The sequence below is a fragment of the Raphanus sativus genome, chromosome 2, assembly GCF_000801105.2.
Source record: "Raphanus sativus cultivar WK10039 chromosome 2, ASM80110v3, whole genome shotgun sequence".
Classification (NCBI taxonomy): domain Eukaryota; kingdom Viridiplantae; phylum Streptophyta; class Magnoliopsida; order Brassicales; family Brassicaceae; genus Raphanus; species Raphanus sativus.
Genome location: NC_079512.1, coordinates 31,782,624 through 31,802,350, shown reverse-complemented (window position 1 = coordinate 31,802,350; position 19,727 = coordinate 31,782,624). Strand labels below are relative to the sequence as shown.

Below are 19,727 nucleotides of genomic sequence, written 5' to 3'. Positions count from 1 at the left end.
TCTCTCTTCCAAAAAGTCCCTTAGCACCGGCTTGTCCTTTTTTTTATTTCTGGTGGTTATCAAAAGACTCATCAGCTGAAGAAGTTGGGCACAGAAGCTACTTTACTTTTTATTTTCTCATCAAAAAGAAGGGTCCAAGCATATGGACAGGACATGTCCTACAAACTTAAATGTCTAAAACTTTCGATATTTTTTTTTGTAACTACCTTCTCGATAGTTTTAAGGTTAGTAGTAGCTAATGGATTTCTTTTTTAAAAGAAGGTAGATAACAATCAGGACTACTCAACCATTGAACTACTCAAATGTATACTCCTCCGTTTCAGAAAAAGATTGATGTTTTAGGAAAAAAAATTGTTTTACAAAAAATGTATTTTTCATATTTACAATATACTTTTTATCAATTAATAATAAAAAAATGTGTGTTTTAAAAATATTAATTGCATTTTTCAAAATTTTATTGGTTTAAATATATAAGAAACTAAAATTTCAAAATATAGATTAATTTGAAACGGAGGAGTATTGTTTATATTTAGTGATTATGAGACTTCAATAGTTTATGAATTTTCCTATCTTGACATGAACAAAGGAGATAGTGGATTGGGGAATATGTTAAAATTTTGAACAATTAATACAAGAAAAGAATAAAGGAACAAAAAAAAGAAAAACAGAAGACTTTTTGCACGATTCCAGCACATGTAATGACGAAAACACCCTCTTTTCCTCCCTCTAAAACCCAACACTCTTTCTCTCTCGCTGTTTTTTTTTGGTAAAATTCTCTCTCTCTCGCTGTTGTGTTCTCTGATTCTCTCCTCGGCTCTCTCTTTCTACATGCCATTTCGCTGAAGTGTTAAAAAAGGTATGTAATTGATTTCTAGGTTCTTCATGTGTTTTGTCTTACAAAGGTCTCGACTTTTTCCCTGAAATTCAATTTCATTTATTCATCCTTTCTGTTGTTCATGACGATTCGTTTGTCTTAAAACGATACTCAAAAAATCGTTCCTTTGCTCAGTTTCTTGTGTGTTTTGATCTCTCTGTTTCTCCATCGCATGTGCTTTTAAAACCACCACCAGTAACTGATTTGTTATCTTCTTATCTTAAATAGAACCCTAATGACAGGGAGCCTGCAATATTTTGCACAAAAGTTACCATCTTTACTGATCTTTGACACTATTTATACTGACCCTTTGTTCCTCTCAGTGTATTGAAAGAAGCTACATTTGCGTTTTTTTGTGATGGCGGGTGGAGGGAAACACACTCTTACTCCAAAGGCAATTATACATCAGAAGTTTGGTGCTAATGCAATCTATACAGTTGAGGAAGTCCATGACTCTTCTCAGAGTGCTTGTCCAGGATTGGCTATACCTCAGAAAGGTCCATCTCTCTTTAGATGTCACTTGCAGCTACCAGACTTTTCTGTTGTTTCAAATGTCTGTAAGAAGAAGAAAGATTCAGAACAATCTGCTGCTGAGCTTGCTCTCGACAAGGTATGCTTTTTCTTTATATATAATATATAATCTGTCTTTAATGTGTTATCTCTTGCGTTAACGAAGATAGTACTACTCATGTTGCAGCTAGGGATTCGTCCTCAGAATGATGATCTTACCGAGGATGAAGCTTGGGATGACCTCGTTGGACGCATTAAGTATATATTCTCTGATGAGGTTAGTATATCAAAATAAAATTATAACTTATGAAGTTGTTAGTGGTATTAATGTGTTGTGGTTGCAGTTTCTTTCAGCTGAAAATCCTCTGGGAGCTCACCTTAGAGCTGCACTGCGAAGGAACGGTGATTGTTGCGGCTCCGTTCCTGTTTCCGTCGTTGCTACATTTGATGCAAAGATTAACAGTCGTTGTAAAATCATCAACCCTTCTGTGGAATCGGATCCTTTCTTGGTCATTTCCTATGTCATGAAGGCTGCTTCAAAGTTGCCGGACTTCATTGTTGCATCTCCGGATAAAGCTTCACTCCGAAGGAAAAATCCTTACCCTTCAGAAATCATAGAAGCACTAGCAGCTACTCAAGTATCTGATTCCCTAGATAGCAGAAAATTCAACGCTGCATATATACCATGCAAAGGCGAGGAGATTGTTGACTTAGATTCTGTCGATGTTTCATCAGGCCGGTATTACTTGGATAGTATTGCTGAACGGCTCTGCTTGAAGGATGGCAACCAAGTGATGATATCCAGGTGATTATATTTAGCTTTTCTTTTTTTAATAAGTTATGCTTTCTCGGTTGTAAATTTTGTATGAAAGTATCTTTGGTTTATTGACAGGACTTTTGGAAAAGCTTTATGTGGCTCTGAGTGTAGATTGTACTCTCCTATTCCTAAGTTTAAGTCCTCGGAAGTCTCTGAAAGCTTAAGTGAAGAATCAACTCGTACTGAAAAATCTCGGAATGCACGAGCAAGTTACATTTGTGGTCAAGAGATCCACGGGGATGCAGTCTTGGCATCTGTTGGTTACCGATGGAAGTCCGAAGATCTTGACTATGATGATGTCACTGTAAAGTCATTTTACAGGTCCCTTTCCACCTACCAACTCTTGCTCGCATCTTCTTTTTTAACATAAGGATTTTGAAAACTTACGTCTACCTACTCTGAAGTAATGCAGGATATGTTGCGGTATGTCACCCAATGGCATCTACAAAATCTCTAGACAAGCACTACTTGTTGCGCAGTTGCCTGTTTCATTCACTACAAAGTCTAACTGGAGAGGTCCATTCCCCAGGGAGATTCTCTCCATGTTCTGCCACCAGCATAGACTAGCAGACCCCGTCTTCACTATATCTACGGCTCCTGTGAAATCGTTGGCTGAGATATACAGATCTCACAGGAAGTTGAAGGTCTCAGGAGGATCTGATGGTGGCGATGATGAGAATTTGAGTAAGGAAAAAGAGGATACACCAGGATTAGGGAATGGTTTCAGATGTGAAGTGAAAGTTCTTACGAAGTCTCAGGATTTGGTTTTGGAGTGTTCACCGAGAAAATTCTATGAGAAGGAAAACGATGCCGTTCAAAATGCTTCACTGAAGGCTCTCTTGTGGTTTAGTAAGTATTTCGATGATTTGGATGTGAATGGATCAGATACAGATGATGATGAAGAGGATACCAAATCTCCAGGTACTCATGTTTTTAGATTCCCACCGAATTTCGGAAACGTAGAAGACAGCTCAGGGACCGAGAAGGTGGTGCCATCAGTAGTAGAGAAGCGTGTTCCTACTATAACAAACGGTTCTGTGGTTAGCATCTGCTATTCTTTGTCTTTGGAAGTGGATCCTGAGTTTTCAACTGATGGAGAAGTCAGCGAAGAAGATATGGAGTCGGAGGTGGATGCTGATTATGAGCACTCGGTAGATCTCATTGAAAGCCATGAAGAGATAGAGTTTGAGATGGGGACTAAAGCCATGGATTCACTTATTGAATCAGCTGTTAGTCAGATGACTGTGGGTGAATTTGCTTCTTACAATACTTCACTCTGTACTGCTTCTGAAGCTTTGATTCTGGCTGTTGCCACCGATACTGCGAGAGCCCGCTACCTCTTATCAAGTAATGCTTCTGATATATAGTCTTATAGTAACTACCAAGACTTGCTTAAAGAACCTCACTTATATTCTATGTGTAAATAGGCCAACAGAGATGAACTTTCCTTTTGTGTTTTACGCAGAACGTCCACAAATTGTTAACAGTATAATTCTGTTGGGAGTGAAAGGGCCTAGTGAAGAGCGAATGGAGGCGGCTTTTTTCAAACCGCCACTTTCAAAACAGCGTGTGGAATATGCGGTGAAACATATAAAAGATTCATCCGCTTCTACTTTGGTATGCTCTCTTGGTTGTTCAAGATAGTTTTAAGTCTCTATTTGTTCATATTGTTAAATCTCTATTATTGTGGCAGGCTGACTTTGGATGCGGTTCTGGTAGTTTATTAGACTCTCTACTTGACTATCCAACAACACTTCAAACCATTATCGGCGTTGACATCTCACCCAAGGGTCTAGCCCGTGCTGCTAAGGTATGCAAAATCATGAACCACCGTTTCTTATTCCCTGGCTCTAAATAGCAAGACCCTTGCACTAATCTTGATGAGACTATGGTTGATTGACTTATGTTTGTGCGTCTCTTGTGTGTTTTTGGTTTTAGATGCTACATGTAAAACTAAACAAGGAAGCTTGCAACGTCAACACTGCGACACTTTATGATGGTTCCATCCTCGAGTTTGACTCCAGGCTGTTTGACATTGACATTGGCACTTGCTTGGAGGTCCTCCTATTATTTTTTGTGCATGTTCATCAACAAGCTATCTGTCTGGTTTTGCGTTACAAATTATCTGTTCCTAATATGTAGGTCATTGAACACATGGAAGAAGAGCAAGCTTGTGAGTTTGGTGAAAAGGTTCTAAGCTTGTTCCGACCGAAGCTCCTGATCGTCTCAACACCTAACTTCGAATACAACACAATTCTCCAGCGGTCTACTACACCAGACACTCAAGAAGAAACCAATTCTGAGCCGCAGCTTCCTAAATTCAGGAACCATGACCACAAGTTCGAGTGGACAAGGGAACAGTTTAACCACTGGGCTACCAAACTCGCGGAACGTCATAACTACAGCGTTGAGTTTAGCGGTGTTGGTGGGTCTGGTGAAGTGGAACCAGGGTTTGCTTCTCAGATAGCTGTGTTTAAACGGGAAGCTTCGGCTGTTGAGAATGTTGCAGAAGGGTCGATGCAGCCTTATAAAGTCATATGGGAATGGAAGAAAGGCAGTGGAGAAAAGAAAGACTGATGGGAACTTACTTTTGGATTAGGGAGTATGGACTAGAGAATATTGCAAGCAGTATGATGATATGTATTAAAACCTCAAAGCTTGCTTTTTGTGCTTTTGCAGTTTATTAACCATAGAAAATGGTACCTTTATGTTGTTTAGTGTCTCTAGGCTAGTCTACTGACAATGTTAGGAATTACCTTTTTGCCCCAGCAAGTATTTTTATTTATATACAAGTCCCTGAACTTGTTGTCATTGTCCTCACTTCTCAAAAGCTGACTTTTCCTAGCAAAATGCATTTGCGTTCTTGGTCTGGAATATCTCTGGGGAGCACGAGTTTTAGGATTTAGAGGCAGAGGTTTAGGATCTAAGAATGTACCAGTTATCAAGTGTTTGGTGAGAGTAATTGTACAGGCTTGACAATGAAATACTACCATAGACAAAACAAAGAAGCATAGGCATTAGGGATTACACACTAGAAAAAATCTTAGTTTTCACTTTTTTTATAACAGATTCTCTAAAAAGACTCACAAAGCACAAAAGAAAGAAAATTCAAACATAAAATAGCGATTAAAGGACAACGACTTGTTTTTGTGTGAAGCCTTACAAAAGTAGTAATCAATCATGTTTTTCTTAAGCTTCTTCCTCTGCATACTCTTCTTCGTCCTCCTCATAATCTTCTTCACCGACTGTAGCATCCTGATATTGCTGGTACTCAGCAACAAGATCGTTCATGTTACTCTCAGCTTCCGTGAACTCCATCTCATCCATCCCTTCTCCCGTGTACCAGTGAAGGAAAGCCTTTCTCCTGAACATAGCAGTGAACTGTTCACTCACACGCCTGAACATTTCCTGTATCGAAGTCGAGTTCCCTATGAAAGTCGACGCCATTTTCAACCCCGTGGGAGCTATATCGCAGACGCTCGACTTCACGTTGTTCGGAATCCATTCCACAAAGTAGGACGAGTTCTTGTTCTGCACATTCATCATCTGTTCGTCGACCTCCTTGGTACTCATCTTCCCACGGAACACAGCAGAGGCTGTCAAGTAACGGCCGTGGCGAGGATCAGCTGCGCACATCATGTTTTTGGCGTCCCACATCTGCTGGGTTAGCTCGGGAACGCTCAAGGCGCTGTACTGCTGAGAACCTCTCGACGTCAACGGCGCGAAACCAACCATGAAGAAGTGGAGCCTCGGGAAAGGGATGAGATTGACAGCGAGCTTTCTAAGGTCGGAGTTTAGTTGACCAGGGAAACGGAGACAGCATGTGACACCACTCATGGTAGCTGAGATGAGGTGGTTAAGGTCACCAACTAAAAAACAAGAACAATGTCAAAGTACAATCACATAAAAACAAGATGAAAAAATGTTTTTTTTTTAAACAAACTCACAAGAAGGATTAGAGAGCTTCAAGGTGCGGAAACAGATATCGTAGAGAGCTTCGTTATCCAAAACCATACACTCGTCAGCATTCTCGACAAGCTGGTGAACGGAGAGTGTAGCATTGTACGGCTCAACGACGGTGTCTGAGACCTTAGGAGAAGGGAACACCGAGAAGGTCATCATCATACGGTCAGGATACTCCTCTCTTATCTTAGAGATAAGAAGCGTCCCCATCCCAGAGCCAGTTCCTCCTCCCAATGAATGACACACTTGAAAACCTGTTTCAATCATTCAATCAAAATAACGGCCTGTCACTAATCAAAATAACTGCCTGTCAACTCTAACGGCCTGTTTAAATCTCACCAACCGCATCATAGCAAACGAGATTCCTAAACCTTAAACGCAAACGCGTAAATCTCATCACCTTGAAGACAATCGCAGTTCTCAGCTTCCTTCCTGACAACATCAAGCACCGAATCAATCAGCTCAGCTCCCTCCGTGTAATGCCCCTTCGCCCAGTTATTCCCGGCGCCGGACTGCCCGAACACGAAGTTATCGGGCCGGAAAATCTGACCGAACGGCCCGGATCTGAGGGAATCCATCGTCCCGGGCTCCAGATCCATGAGGACGGCGCGCGGGACGTACTTGCCTCCGCTTGCCTCGTTGTAGTAGACGTTGATCCTCTCGAGCTGCAGATCCGTTTCGCCGCGGTACTGGCCGGTGGGGTCGATGGCGTGCTCGCCGCAGATTACTTCCCAGAACTTGGCGCCGATCTGGTTCCCGCACTGGCCTCCTTGGATGTGAAGAATTTCTCTCATTTTTTTTTTAATTTTCCAGCAGGTGTTTTCTCGAGAAAATGTGGGAAAATGTGGCGACTCGCTTCTTCTCTGTTTAGGTTTTTGAATGATTGAGGAGGAGGGGGTGTAAAAAGGAAGGATTCTTTTTGAATGGGGTAGTAATCTGCTGTATATATATAGTTTACGTCCCTTTTTGTTAAAATTCTTTAGTAATTTACAGTAATGGGGGCTTTATATTTCTTGATCTTTTAAATAGTACCTTATGGTTTTTACCTCTCTTTTCGATTTGGTTTCTTTTATGTGCTGTTTGACACCGAGGCAAAACAAAATATCTTTTTAGTGTAGATATTTTGTTTTTATTAATATAGAAATGAAAGTCTCGTGAAAAAATATAAAGGCAAGTATTTTACAATGTTTTTATTTTATTTTGCACTTGGTATCCTAGGTCGTTGAGTTATAATTTTTTTTATTACATTTTCTTTCCTTGGATATTGAAATTAAAGATTAGAAGATTCGATTTAGCGTGTGATTAGGTAGATTTTCCTTTCCTGTTTTGAACTAATTAATCTGTGTACACCATTTTTAGGAATGTACTTATTAAGCAAATCCACCCATAATAATCTACCTTAGCTGATTATGGAAGTTCGAAATAAATGGATTACAGGCCAATGACAAGAGTTGCCAACCCATAAAAATGCTTAATATAGATTTTATAACTCATCGTTAGACAAATATCTAACCGTTAGAATCTTAAAATAACTACAACCTACCATGCCAACGTCCGAAAATCATATAAAATATATAACTACAGATTTGCTGATGAATATTTTGGTATTTAGTTTAGTTGAAGTTAGACGCATTTACATACTGTCCGGATTAATATAATTGAACAAAATCTAATTCGAAATGGTCTGAAAAAATCTTGATTATGGATTTTTAGTTTGGGTTTGGGAAACACAAACAAAAATTTCAATAAACAAAATATGATTTTGAAAGTTACTATGAACCCGTCCATTGTCCAACGTCTAACGATAAGCAAAGTTATAAAATAAAAAATTATATATATTATAAAATATCGCTCATTTTATTTTTATATGTTTTTGTTAGTAAGTGTAAAAGAAAATTTAGTAAGTGTAAAAGAAAATTTTAAAAGTTCCTATAACAAATTAGTTTTGAAAATTTGAAATTCTAATCAATGGTTCCAGTTCCACTTGCTTGTGCTTTACACCAGAAATGAAAAGCTATTGAAGAAGAATTAAATATTATACACAAATATATTACTGTAAGTAAAAATGAACTGGATAAAATAGTTTTATAAGCTTTTTTAATTCATTTAAGTTGGATATTTAGACTCATTTGTTTAAAAGGAAAAGATATATAAACTCATTAATTATAAATTTCCTTTCGTTTTTTACTCGTTTAAATTTGGATTTGGAATTGGTTCAGTTTTTCCTTTTTTTTTTCAACTGGTTCAGTTCATCTAGTACTAGTAGTACTGAGTGGTACACACTGACATATAATGAAAAAATAAAAGTGAGCTAAGTTATTAGATAAAAAAAGGAAAAAATTATAAATAATCGGTTAAGGCACGCGTCGTCGTGTAAATGTCTTTATAGCAGTTTCTTCATAATATAGCTCGCTCGCCTTCTCTCTCCCTCAATCTCTTTCAATCGCCTTCACTTTCTGCGCAAAGAAAAGCGTCCATCTTCTCCATTTATTGTTCTTCTCTTCCTTTTCTTTCTCCATGTCTTATTAATGCCTCTCATCTCCTCCTTTATTTCTTCGACAAACCCTCTTTCTCTGGGTTCTTCGAAGAGCCCTCATTAATTGCTTAAAACTTTTTTAATTCATTTCTCCCCTTTTCTTTTTCATTGGCCTCTTCAGCCATGCCTTTGCCTTGGAAGAGATCGAAATCGGGTCGGATCTCCAAATTAGTATCGGACCTCCAACAATCTCCCAAACACGGCGGGTCTCTCGTCGTTGAAACTGGCTTCCCAACTTCCATTATCCACCTCTTCTTCAAGAACCGCGATCGTCTCAAAAAATCTTCTTCTAAACGCAACAATAACAACAAGGCCCTGACGACACAAACCGCTCCGAGTCTTCCTCTTCCGACACGACAACAACGTGTTCCGTCTCTGCCTCCTCCTCATCCCCTTCCTCCTCAGAAACACGATCCAGCGTCGGTTACGGAGGATCACCTCCTCCCGGAGAGTAAGATCGAGGATAGTTTCGTCCGTGGCGACGGTGGCTTAACATCCGACGACGGAAACGGCGGTGATCGCGACGGAGGAGGAGGAGGAGGATGTTGTGTATTGATGGTGGTCGCGATTAAGGTCTTCGTGGTGGCTGTTCTCGCCTTGAGCACGAAAAAACTCGCCGTGGGGATCACTATCTCCGCCTTCGCGCTTCTCTTCCTCGAGCTCGCCGTGCCGCGTGTCCTCACGCTCCTCAATCTCTGCCCCGACGCGCAAGCTCGGCTCGATTCATTGATCAGAAAGCTCATAGGAAAGAATCTAGAATCATCATCACCACCACCATTAACAAGAAACAATGTCTCCTTCGAAATCGTCGAAAACTTCCAAGAACCGAGAGATTGCATCGAGGAGTTTGAACCACCACCGGAGAAGCAACAACCTGTGGCGGAGGAGGAGGAGGAGGAGAGAGAGGTGCTGACGATAAGAGACGTGACGTTCACGAAGGAGAAGAGCAAAAGCGCGAAGCTGAAATCGAAGATCGTGAAGAAGATCGTGCCGAAGAAGCTGAGGAGTTACAAGAAGAAGAAGAAGCTGAAGAAGATGAAAGAGAGAGAAGAAGCGGAGGGAGGTGTGGAGATTGAGATATTCCAAGAAGAAGAAGGAGAAGGAGAAGAGTCGTCTACGTCTATGACGGAAGCATCCAGCTTGTATTCCGAAGATGTAACGGAGAGCGAGATCTCCGAGAGGTACGAGAATGGTTCGAATCCGCCATTGTTGGAGAGCTGTGAAGAGATGGAAGAAGAAGAAAGACCAAAAGGGGATCTAACGAAAGCGATGGTGATGATGGTGATTGCGCTTGCTGGGTTGTTGTTAGGCGGGAAAGTCTTAGCTATTGTTCTGACAGTCTCTTCCTGTCTGTTTCTGAGATTGGTCTGCTCCAAATCTCAAAACTAGTCTCTGACAATTCTCTATCTCTGAACTCTGACAACTTGCTTTTGGTAAGTTTTTTGCTTTTTTTGTTTGTGTTCCGTGGCAGTGGTGGGACCTACGGATCGCCGTTTAGTTACTGACGGTGTTGACGGGAGTGTTTGTTGGGTTGGGTGGTTGGCAGTTCGAAGCTACAATTGTTTTGCTTATGAAACTGTAAATTTTCTTTAAAAAATGTTATTAACAGGAATATGTTATTATTATATGATGGTCAAGGAGTCAAAGTTGTTGTTTACTGTCAAGGAAAAAAAAACGTAATTCGTATTTTCAAGAGAAATGGGTCGTTGTTAGTACTAATTAATAACCAAAGGCAGAGAGAGAGCATTAAGGTTGGTGTCGGCCAAAATAAACAGAGCATTAGCAACTTGTGAACGGTTGTGATAGAGAATTTTGTAAGCTTTGCATTGACGGAGCCACGTGCTGACGTGACCAATTTACTTAGTCGATGTATCCAAGATAAATCTTGGATTTTGATAATGGCGTTATGTATGGGATGTGTCTCCTTCACGAGTTCATCGTGCGGCTTTAGCTTTTCTTTTGGGTCTTCCACAGTTGCTAAGCTAAACTTTTCTGATATTGGATCCAATCATTCTAGAAAGAAGACACTTTTAAAAAAGGGATGCAGAAACATTGATATTTAAGTCGTCCAAAAAAAAAAGAAACATTGATGTTTATCTTTAAGCGAGTTTGCGGATAAGATATCACATTTAGTTTATCTCTATTAGAAAAGCTTGTTTAAACTGCTTTGTTAAAGACAAATATGCTAGGTCGATTAACAAGAATTCAACAACATGCAGCTATAGATACAACAATTAAAAAGTGCATATACAAAAGTGATGGAGAGACAAGACAAAATTTAAAAATAGAAGTGTTAATTTTAGGATTTTATACTCTTCTATGTTCAACTGTTCATGAGCGCTCTTTCCATTTTTTATACAGTTTTCACATAATTTCCATGTAATACGGATTCCAAATACTATATTCTTATAAGTTAAAGTAAAATGAGAAAGAAGAGAGATGACTTGGTTATGAAACTATATATATATATATCGAGAGATTTTTTATATGCTGAAGAAGATTCCTTATTCTATTTGGAATCGTATCTGTAAAATCGAAAGTATATAATAGCACATGAATTGCATTGATTGAAACGTCGACCTAGTCTAAAGTGCAATATGTATACTATAGTTTTATGTAGGTGAAACTATATCATGTCTAGCATTAAGATTTGTGGCTATTTCTATTCATTAATTTGTGTCTACTGTACTTTATAGTTGAGTAGTTCCCAAAAAATTACAAATAGGTTGCGAGATACGCAAGAATGTGACAACATGCTATAGATACAAAAACTTACTAGTATTAAATATGTATAATGCTATTTGAAGGGATTGCATTGATTGAAATCTCAACCTAGTTCAAAGGGCATTATGTATACTATAGTTTTATAGCTGAAAGCCTCGTTGCTATATCATGTCTAGCATTAAGATGTGTGGTCATGTCTACTCATTAATTTATGTATTAGACATAGACTTGCTAGTTGAGTAGTTCCCAACAAATGTAGAGGGTCTAAAGACCCCATGTGTATGCGTATATTTTTATTTTATTTTCTAGAAACAACACATCATACCCACAACTATGTTGGTAATGTGTGTTGGAGCATCTGTATTGTATAGTTTAATAAGTGACCCTTTACTCTTTTCAATAGTATCTTTACATTTGCTATATATGTTATTTTAGCATGAGTTTATGATTGCCAAAGGATTATATGATACCTTCGTATTTATTAACTTAGTAATCGCAACTAAACACATAAAACGATGATGACAAATGGTTCTAAGAAATCATAAATACGTCTGGATTAACACAAAAGTTGACTTGTACAAAAAATTAACCAATACTCTAATTCAACAAAGTAAAGAACTTAATAATACATATAATGCTTGATTAATTAAAATTAGGCACACATAAGTCGTCTGGATTACGAATCAACGATGCAACGATTGCATTGCGCCTGCATGCAAATGAAGCATATCATGGATTTATAGGTTATATTGCAGTGATGAGAGACGAACATGTATAGTGTTTGTGAAGGGTTGATATAATATGATATCCTAATATTCTATATATGATTATATCAGAGTTTAACGTGTTCTTCTCTCATCGCATTTCAGTTCACAACAATAGTTTGTACGTAAAAGATAAAAAAAAATATTTAGCATGTCTTACTGTGAAATTTGTAGCAAATCCACCTCTATAATAAAAATCTCTATTTTAGAGGAAAATATAGAGGTGTACATTGGAAATGCTCTTATTTATTGACAAAAAAACAATGAGCCTTATTTTTTATAATTTTTTCTGTTTTTCTGTAAAGGTTATGTTGTTTTGAAAATCATTTTTTTGGTCAAATAAGAAAATCAAAATCTTGATATATTACTTACTTCATGTAGAATATTCATATTATAATATTATATAAAACATTATTTATAACTTAGAGAGATTTAATACCCCAACTAACTACTGCCTTACAAACCAATGGGCATGTGAGTTGTATTTTACTATTACGGTAATTCTACTTTCAGTAGATCTAATTAAGGGGTTAACAAAATCAGACAAAAAAAAGTAACCACTAATATTCTCCCTTATATATGGTTTAAAAAAGTAACCAATGATATTCATTTTATATACAGTCAAAATCTATTTTGTTTAAAAAGTTTTACAAAATAGCATAAAATATTATCTCATACAACATTTCCTTAAAATGATCATCCTTTTTTCAGCCATTCCTTAATTATATTTTTTTGGCCAGCCAATAATGATCTGTTGTAACGTTTTTTTTTTAATTTAGACAGATAAAAATGGAACAAACAAAAAAGAAAATTAAGCAAAAAAAAGAGAAAAACGTGGGCCGAACATTATCAAGAGAAGAAGCATAATAAACCCATCGTTGTGTGACAGAGTGTTGCTGTTGTTGTTGTTCCTTCCCCCTCATTGGAGAGAAGCAAGCGAGCGAGTCTCTTACAATCCCAGAGAGAGAGAGAGAGGCGTTTGTTCTTCCTCTAAGGTAAAGAAAAAGCTACTCAGATCTTTCTTCTTCGCATTCTCGATTCCAGATCGTTTCATTTTTCTCGCGTAAAAATCGGACATTTTTCTTCGTAAATTCCGGAAAATGTTGCCTTTTTCCTTCTCCTCTAGATTTCGTCACCTCTCATTTGACGCGTTTCTTTTTTTTTTCCGAGATAATCTGATGATTGATTTGGTTTCCTTATTCTGAAAGTTTCGTTCCTTTTTAATAACACATTGTCAAGCTTGTTTTTTTTCGTTGATTCGCTCTGTCTTTAGGTATGTTGTTGAATGAGGGAGGGAAGATCTTGCGATTACACATTCTTTTTAATTGGATCATTCAGATGAAATTCTATTCTTGTTTGTGTTCACTTCTGTAAATCGAGCTTTGGATTCGTATATGTTCTTATTTTTTCTATATGTTCTTGTTAGATGAATGAAGGGGTTTTGCGTGATGTTTCCGCCGTCAATTTGTTTTGTATTTGAAAGAGTGCAGTTTCAGTTCCAATTCTTCCTTGACTTACCAGTTACATATTTTAATACAAGTAGTCTTGAGTTTTGGTTTACCTTTTGATTATTTATATACTGTTCATCTTCTATGTTTCTTCTCAGCAGTACATGTGTATGCAAAAATTTAAGTTTTACTCATTTCTTTTATTCTCTAGCCAAGAGTCTCAGTTGGGTGGCAAAGATGGTCGCAGAACGCTTCACTGTCGATTTGGATAAGCCACTTGTCTTTCAGGTGATCCCCTCTATCACTTCTTTTCGGTCATTAGTCTTTTTTAATTTGCATTGATCAAAGACAAAGTAAACAGGAGGTGACGTTACGTTCTTTCTTCAACCTTCAAAGCCATCAGTGTACTGATAAAAAAATCAACTCTTTTGTTTCTCATCAGGTTGGTCATCTTGGGGAAGAATATCAGGAATGGATTCATCAACCTATTGTATGCGTAGAGGGTCCTCGTTTTTTCCAGAGTGATTTTTGGGAGGTATCAATCAACTCTCTTCTTTTTGTAGATTCATCTTCTTTTAATGTATATGTTTTTGATTTATATATCCTTCTTTGTGAAACTTTTGAGCAGTTCTTGACTCGCACGGTTTGGTGGGCAATCCCAACTATCTGGCTTCCAGTTGTCTGCTACGTTCTTTCAATCTCCGCGGCGAGGGGACTGACATTTCCCCAGATGGGTTTAATAGTTGCATTTGGCGTATTCACGTGGACATTGCTCGAGTACACACTTCATCGTTTCCTTTTCCACATAGAAACCAAGAGCTACTGGTTAGTTCAATATCAGTGATCAATGCAATATAAACATAACATGTTTCTCCATGAAGCTTATTCTGTTTTTTTTTTTTGTAGGGCAAACACTGCACACTATCTTCTTCATGGATGCCATCACAAGCACCCACAAGACGGCCTTCGTCTTGTTTTCCCTCCCACCGCAACAGCAATCCTCTTGGTTCCAGTAAGTATCTGGAGTCTTCTTTTCATTCGTTTGTTTGTTGTCAAAATGTGAACTTACATCCATGTTCATCATCTTTCCTTGTCTTAGCTATGGAAGCTTCTGCACCTCATAGCTACTCCTGCTACAGCTCCTGCTATGCTTGGAGGCATTTTGTTTGGCTATGTGATGTATGATTGTACTCATTTCTATCTACACCACGGTCAACCTAAAGAACCAACCTTCAAGCATCTCAAGGTAAAGCAAATCCCATATAAATAAAAAAAAATCTCTTTTGTCGCTGTTCCTTTGAATTTCTGATTTGAGTTTTTGGTATACGCTTTACAGAAGTACCATCTGAACCACCACTTCAGAATCCAGGACAAAGGATATGGAATCACTTCTTCTCTCTGGGATAGAGTCTTTGGAACACTTCCCGGTACAAAGGCTGCTCAGAAGAAGAAGCTCTAAACCGGATATCGTTTTGCCATTTTCAGTGTGTCAAAAACTCACTTCTGATTCATCATGTGATTTTATGACTGTTTAACTGATGTTGTATACGATCTATCACCATATTTTGAACATATCTAGTGGTGTGTGAACCGGTTTTATGGTGTGGTCATAGAAAATTAAAATCAAACTGGTTTATTTGCTATTCAATTTGGTCTTTTAATCGACTGTTTATTTGGGTACATATCTACTAAATAAATACATTTGGTTTTGTCTTATGAGAAATCAAAACAGAGGAGGAATACTCTGTTCGTTCCTGAAGAAGTTGGTTGGATCAATCTTCCCTTTAACCAAACCCAACTTCTTGAAGTTCCCTCTGTAATACTTCTCACCCCATATCCTAGCATCTTCAAAGCTTGTCTTGCTTCCTGTGTTGTTTCCCAAATCAAGATCTCTGTAATTCAAATACGCTCCTCTCGGCGATGCGGAGACGTAAGGAGTCATGTAATCGTAAAGCATTCTCATCCACCTCACATGCTTGTTCATCTCCTCTACTGTATTCACTTTCCACTTCACCATGTACTGTATGTTGTAAATGTTCCCTCTCCTGTGTGGATATGGAGAGTCGCTTTCTGATATCTCGTTTATCTTCCCACCCAATGGCTCTAAGATCATCAGTGGAGTCTCTTTCTCGAGAAACCTTTTGGTTACTTCTTCGAAAACGTTCTCAGGAACTGGTTTTTGAACAAAGTCTGACTTTGCTTTGAAGTAAAGATCCTCGTATCTTAGGTCTCTGTTGAGCATTGTCTCTAACGGCTGTCCTGACTTCCAGTTAAAGAACATTATCGACTCGATCCAGCTCATTTCAGAACAGTCTTGAGCTCTTAATCCGAGTTCAGGAAACTTCTGGTTCATCAGAGGAATCAATCTATCGACTCCACCAAGAAACAAAGCTTGGAAAGTAGTTTTCACTCTCCTTTGACCTCCTTCTAGACTGTTGTCGATTATGGCTCTGATGAAGAGATTTTGGTCTAGCTCTGCTCCTATGGACTGCCACCGATGAACAAGCTTGTTCATGCTTGCTCCCATTGGATGTTGACTTATGAAACAAGTTACCTTTTCAGGAACCCTAGCGAGCTTAACTTTCCATGACAGCACAACACCGAAACTCGCAGCTCCGCCTCCTCTTAGAGCCCAAAACAAGTCCTCTCCCATCGTTTTCCTGTCGAGGATTCTCCCGTTTACGTCCATCAAACGCGCGTCCACGACGTTGTCAGACGCTAAACCGTGTTTTCTCATTATCGTACCGAACCCTCCGCCGCTGATATGTCCACCAACTCCAACGCTTGGACATATCCCTGCGGAGAAGGCATGGATCTTGCTGGCTTTTGCTATTTTGTAATAGAGTTCGCCGAGTGTTGCGCCGGATTGGATCCATGCGGTTTCTTCAGTGAGGTTGATGTTGATGGTACGGAGGTTAACTAGGTCGACGATTATGAAGGGTGATAGTGAGAGGTAAGAGAGGCCTTCGTAGTCGTGACCACCACTTAGGGTTCTTACTTGCACTCCAAGTTTCTTGCTGCATAGTATTGATTGTTTGATTTCTGATTCGGATTTCGGTTTGAGGGTAAGGATAGGCTTCAGACTTGTGAAATTCAAGTTGAGGAAGCTTGGCTCTGGAGATGAAGTCTCCAAAGAGGTGGTGTAGAGTCTGGAATCTGATGTGTGTTTGATGGGATTTCTAGGGCTTTTGGAGATTGTCGACAAGCAACTTTGAAACTGTTCTTTTGTGGGAACAGAACTGACATGTTTAGCTAAGAAGAAAAGAAACAGACACAAAGCTAGGTCTCTCATGTTTGTTTATTTCTTGTGTTTGAAGTTTCAGACAAAGAAGAAGTATAGTGTTCTGGATCTCTGTCTGGTTTAGAGAGCGATCTTGAGAGAAACTGGATGAGTTGCAATGAAGAAGGATCAAGAAGACTATATAGATTTCAGTTTTGGTGGTGTTTATTTGAATGTAATATTTTAATAAACGCCACTAGAAATTTAATAAGATTATTTTTAACGAGTAGCTGAAACTAAGACGTTAAGCCAAGAGTCAAAAATGTAGGCATTTTCAAAGTTTGTGATTGTGGAATAGTGACAGCCATATCTGGGAACTACGCGTTCTATCAAAATATTGCAGTTTCCTAAACGTGGAGTCAAGTACTTCTCTTCTCCTCCCATTTTACAAAATGTTTTTACTAGAAAAATACAAAATTTAAATTTTGTAAATACTGGGTATATACTTTGACAATAATTGTTATTGAAACTAGATAGTGATATCTTTGTAATAGACATTACTTTGGGGCATGGTATAAATTTATCATTCTGAATTTGATTCATGTTAGAAATTAGAGGTGTATTCAATTTATTAGATTTGAAGTAATTTGATTTTAGTGAATTTTAGATAATTTTATGTGAATTAAATAAATAATATAATTTTATTAAACAACTTTAAAGTTTCATCTGAAATCATAATATTTAAATTTTTAGTTTGTTAACTAAAAAACTCTACCAAAACACTCTAAATTCATTATAGAATCATCTGGGAACTTATAATATTTTCATTAATAGTGGATTTCAAAGTGTATCATAAAATAAAAAGTTTAATATAAATTTTTAAATTAATATTGGAATAATAATAAACTTAATAGTTAATACTAGATGTTAGTATTGTTTTCTTGAAGGATTAGTAAGTTCTTTTTTCCAGATATTTCCGATTAGTTCTAAATGAAACAAAAACAAACAAAAAAATCTAAAACATTTTACATAATAAGACACAGATAATATTACTTGCTAGAAAATAGTTTTGCGCATTATTGTATACCTGCATGGCTCCAAGATACCAATAAATAAAAGCCCAAAATAGCGTTTTGATAGGTTTTCCTTTTACAGCTATATATCCATATTGTAAGACTAGTGATTGGTCGTTTGTCAAGGTTCATGGTGTATAGCTGGATATTGTTACCTAAATACAATAAACTTAAGTTTTAAACGAATTAAACTACTAATTTATAGCCTTATTTTGCGGTGTTTCTTCTTGGATAACAAGATCTTCTAAATTAACAATGACCAATTAGACTTGAGTTCAAAATCTACGTAAACGGTGTGATCAGTTCCACGAATTTTAGGTTTAAAATACTAAGTTTTCTTTGATAAAAGCTTATAAGAAGCGTTTATACATATATGAGATACTAGAATCATGGACTAAACCAAAATATATAAAGCTGCTATAGTGTGAAACAAAGAAAAGTAAACGTTTGTTACTCTTGAATTCAATGAACCATAAAGTTGACAAAAAAAATTATAATGGACCATATCATATATTTTGTTCATTGTTTGATTTTGTCTTAAGAGAACTCTTATAATGTTAAAAAAGAAATTAAACGTTAACGTCATTGTCTTGATGTCAACTCTACGGCATACTAAAAACGTACGTGTCATCATTCTTACTTTCTGGAAGTCTTTGGTGATTCTTTGAATTGAATAACTAGTGTTAAAAATGGATTCGTCCTCGTTGTCACAGCCGCATGCACAGAATCATAATCAAGATTCGTATATGTTTGCTGTTTGGATATATATAAAGGGAAAACTGCTAGTCTAGATCAAGCTGGTAGATGACCACGAAGATGTGATTGTTTTTGCTCTTCGTTAAGTTGTTACTTGAAACGTGATTTTTTTGTGTAACATTTTGTTTTCTTATAATGGTTTCATAGTTTAACGAAGAGCAAAACTAGATTCATCACCATACTTTTTTCAGAACCACATGTACCTAATCCTTATCATGGTTGCATAGTTTTTTTTTTTGTTTTTGATAAAGGGCTTTAAATGGTTTCATAGTTGTTTTTAGAACTATAAAGTTGAGTTAAAAGAAACGAAGCGTTAACGTCGTTAGGCTTGATGTCAACTCTACGGTCATACTTAACGTGTCACCGGTTCTTACGTTCTGGAAGTCTTTGGTGACGACGCACCAGATTGAATGATTAGTGCTACAAATGGATCCGCCGTCGTTGTCATAACCGCATGAACATAATCATAAAAATATTCGTACCTTTTGGATATTTATATATCCTAACAAAAAAATACAATAAAGAGAAAAAATCTTGAACAAGCTTATACTTATATGGTAAACTGATATCTCTTATTGGTTAAAAGTAATTAGGTAGGATGACCATAATGATATGGTTTAGCAGTTTTTGTTCTTCATTAAATTATTAGTGAAACGTGAATTCATGTTATTTTCTTATAAATAGATTCATCACCACTGTCCTTTTTGCAGAACCACATATTTGTTTATAAAAGATTCATCAAAAAAAAAATTCAGAACCACATGTGCCTAATCCTCATCAAGATTTCATAGTTGTTTTTTTCTTCCGACTAAAAGACTTTATTAATTACTAGTTAATATAATAATATGTATCAATTATTTTAGTTTCTAAATGTTTTAAAATAAACTACAATCAAGTGGTTTGGAAAATTACTAAACACCCTGGATTCAAAACTTATCAAACTCAGATTTTGTGGATATTTGACAGCGACATAAGTATCTAATTCTAATTACGAGCAACCGAATCTATTCGGTACCATTAAACAAACTCCAAAGGATTAGTT

At 37.3% G+C, this 19,727-nt stretch overlaps 5 protein-coding genes across 5 annotated transcripts; 3 read left to right on the top strand and 2 right to left on the bottom strand.

Annotated features, from left to right (window-relative positions):
• Window positions 1-740: 740 nt before the first annotated feature.
• Window positions 741-5,012, top strand: LOC108842047 (small RNA 2'-O-methyltransferase). The gene is made up of 10 exons (XM_018614854.2): window positions 741-856; window positions 1,198-1,484; window positions 1,572-1,661; window positions 1,729-2,189; window positions 2,277-2,522; window positions 2,614-3,548; window positions 3,667-3,818; window positions 3,895-4,011; window positions 4,140-4,259; window positions 4,344-5,012. Exons 2-10 carry the CDS (start codon window positions 1,233-1,235, stop codon window positions 4,776-4,778), a joined length of 2,808 nt encoding a protein of 935 aa, XP_018470356.1. The 5' UTR covers window positions 741-856; window positions 1,198-1,232; the 3' UTR covers window positions 4,779-5,012.
• Window positions 5,013-5,195: 183 nt separating this feature from the next.
• On the bottom strand, window positions 5,196-7,079 carry LOC108842051 (tubulin beta-9 chain). The gene is made up of 3 exons (XM_018614858.2): window positions 6,565-7,079; window positions 6,149-6,418; window positions 5,196-6,070 (listed from the first exon to the last, which is right to left on the bottom strand). Exons 1-3 carry the CDS (start codon window positions 6,956-6,958, stop codon window positions 5,391-5,393), a joined length of 1,344 nt encoding a protein of 447 aa, XP_018470360.1. The 5' UTR covers window positions 6,959-7,079; the 3' UTR covers window positions 5,196-5,390.
• Window positions 7,080-8,562: 1,483 nt separating this feature from the next.
• On the top strand, window positions 8,563-10,399 carry LOC108829318 (uncharacterized). The gene has a single exon (XM_018602983.2). The coding sequence runs from the start codon at window positions 8,824-8,826 to the stop codon at window positions 10,087-10,089; it is 1,266 nt and encodes a 421-aa protein (XP_018458485.2). The 5' UTR covers window positions 8,563-8,823; the 3' UTR covers window positions 10,090-10,399.
• Window positions 10,400-13,028: 2,629 nt separating this feature from the next.
• Window positions 13,029-15,279, top strand: LOC108843386 (dihydroceramide fatty acyl 2-hydroxylase FAH2). Its single transcript, XM_018616577.2, has 7 exons — window positions 13,029-13,183; window positions 13,848-13,924; window positions 14,079-14,171; window positions 14,265-14,461; window positions 14,543-14,648; window positions 14,736-14,882; window positions 14,973-15,279. The coding sequence occupies exons 2-7, from the start codon at window positions 13,874-13,876 to the stop codon at window positions 15,093-15,095; spliced, it is 717 nt and encodes a 238-aa protein (XP_018472079.1). The 5' UTR covers window positions 13,029-13,183; window positions 13,848-13,873; the 3' UTR covers window positions 15,096-15,279.
• On the bottom strand, window positions 15,254-17,045 carry LOC108843385 (berberine bridge enzyme-like 22). The gene has a single exon (XM_018616575.2). It carries the CDS (start codon window positions 16,926-16,928, stop codon window positions 15,360-15,362), a length of 1,569 nt encoding a protein of 522 aa, XP_018472077.1. The 5' UTR covers window positions 16,929-17,045; the 3' UTR covers window positions 15,254-15,359.
• Window positions 17,046-19,727: the final 2,682 nt, after the last annotated feature.

Excerpts from the sequence above, each read along its gene's own strand:
- LOC108842051 (XM_018614858.2), bottom strand. The coding sequence starts at position 6,958 with ATGAGAGAAATTCTTCACATCCAAGGAGGCCAGTGCGGGAACCAGATC. Across the intron at positions 6,419-6,564 it reads GAACTGCGATTGTCTTCAAG|GTTTTCAAGTGTGTCATTCA; the intron begins GTGATGAGATTT and ends TGATTGAAACAG. Across the intron at positions 6,071-6,148 it reads GAAGCTCTCTAATCCTTCTT|TTGGTGACCTTAACCACCTC; the intron begins GTGAGTTTGTTT and ends CTTGTTTTTTAG.
- LOC108843385 (XM_018616575.2), bottom strand. The coding sequence starts at position 16,928 with ATGAGAGACCTAGCTTTGTGTCTGTTTCTTTTCTTCTTAGCTAAACAT.
- LOC108843386 (XM_018616577.2), top strand. The coding sequence starts at position 13,874 with ATGGTCGCAGAACGCTTCACTGTCGATTTGGATAAGCCACTTGTCTTT. Across the intron at positions 14,462-14,542 it reads ATAGAAACCAAGAGCTACTG|GGCAAACACTGCACACTATC; the intron begins GTTAGTTCAATA and ends TTTTTTTTGTAG. Across the intron at positions 14,649-14,735 it reads CAGCAATCCTCTTGGTTCCA|CTATGGAAGCTTCTGCACCT; the intron begins GTAAGTATCTGG and ends TCCTTGTCTTAG.
- LOC108829318 (XM_018602983.2), top strand. The coding sequence starts at position 8,824 with ATGCCTTTGCCTTGGAAGAGATCGAAATCGGGTCGGATCTCCAAATTA.
- LOC108842047 (XM_018614854.2), top strand. The coding sequence starts at position 1,233 with ATGGCGGGTGGAGGGAAACACACTCTTACTCCAAAGGCAATTATACAT. Across the intron at positions 1,485-1,571 it reads CTGAGCTTGCTCTCGACAAG|CTAGGGATTCGTCCTCAGAA; the intron begins GTATGCTTTTTC and ends CTCATGTTGCAG. Across the intron at positions 2,523-2,613 it reads ACTGTAAAGTCATTTTACAG|GATATGTTGCGGTATGTCAC; the intron begins GTCCCTTTCCAC and ends GAAGTAATGCAG.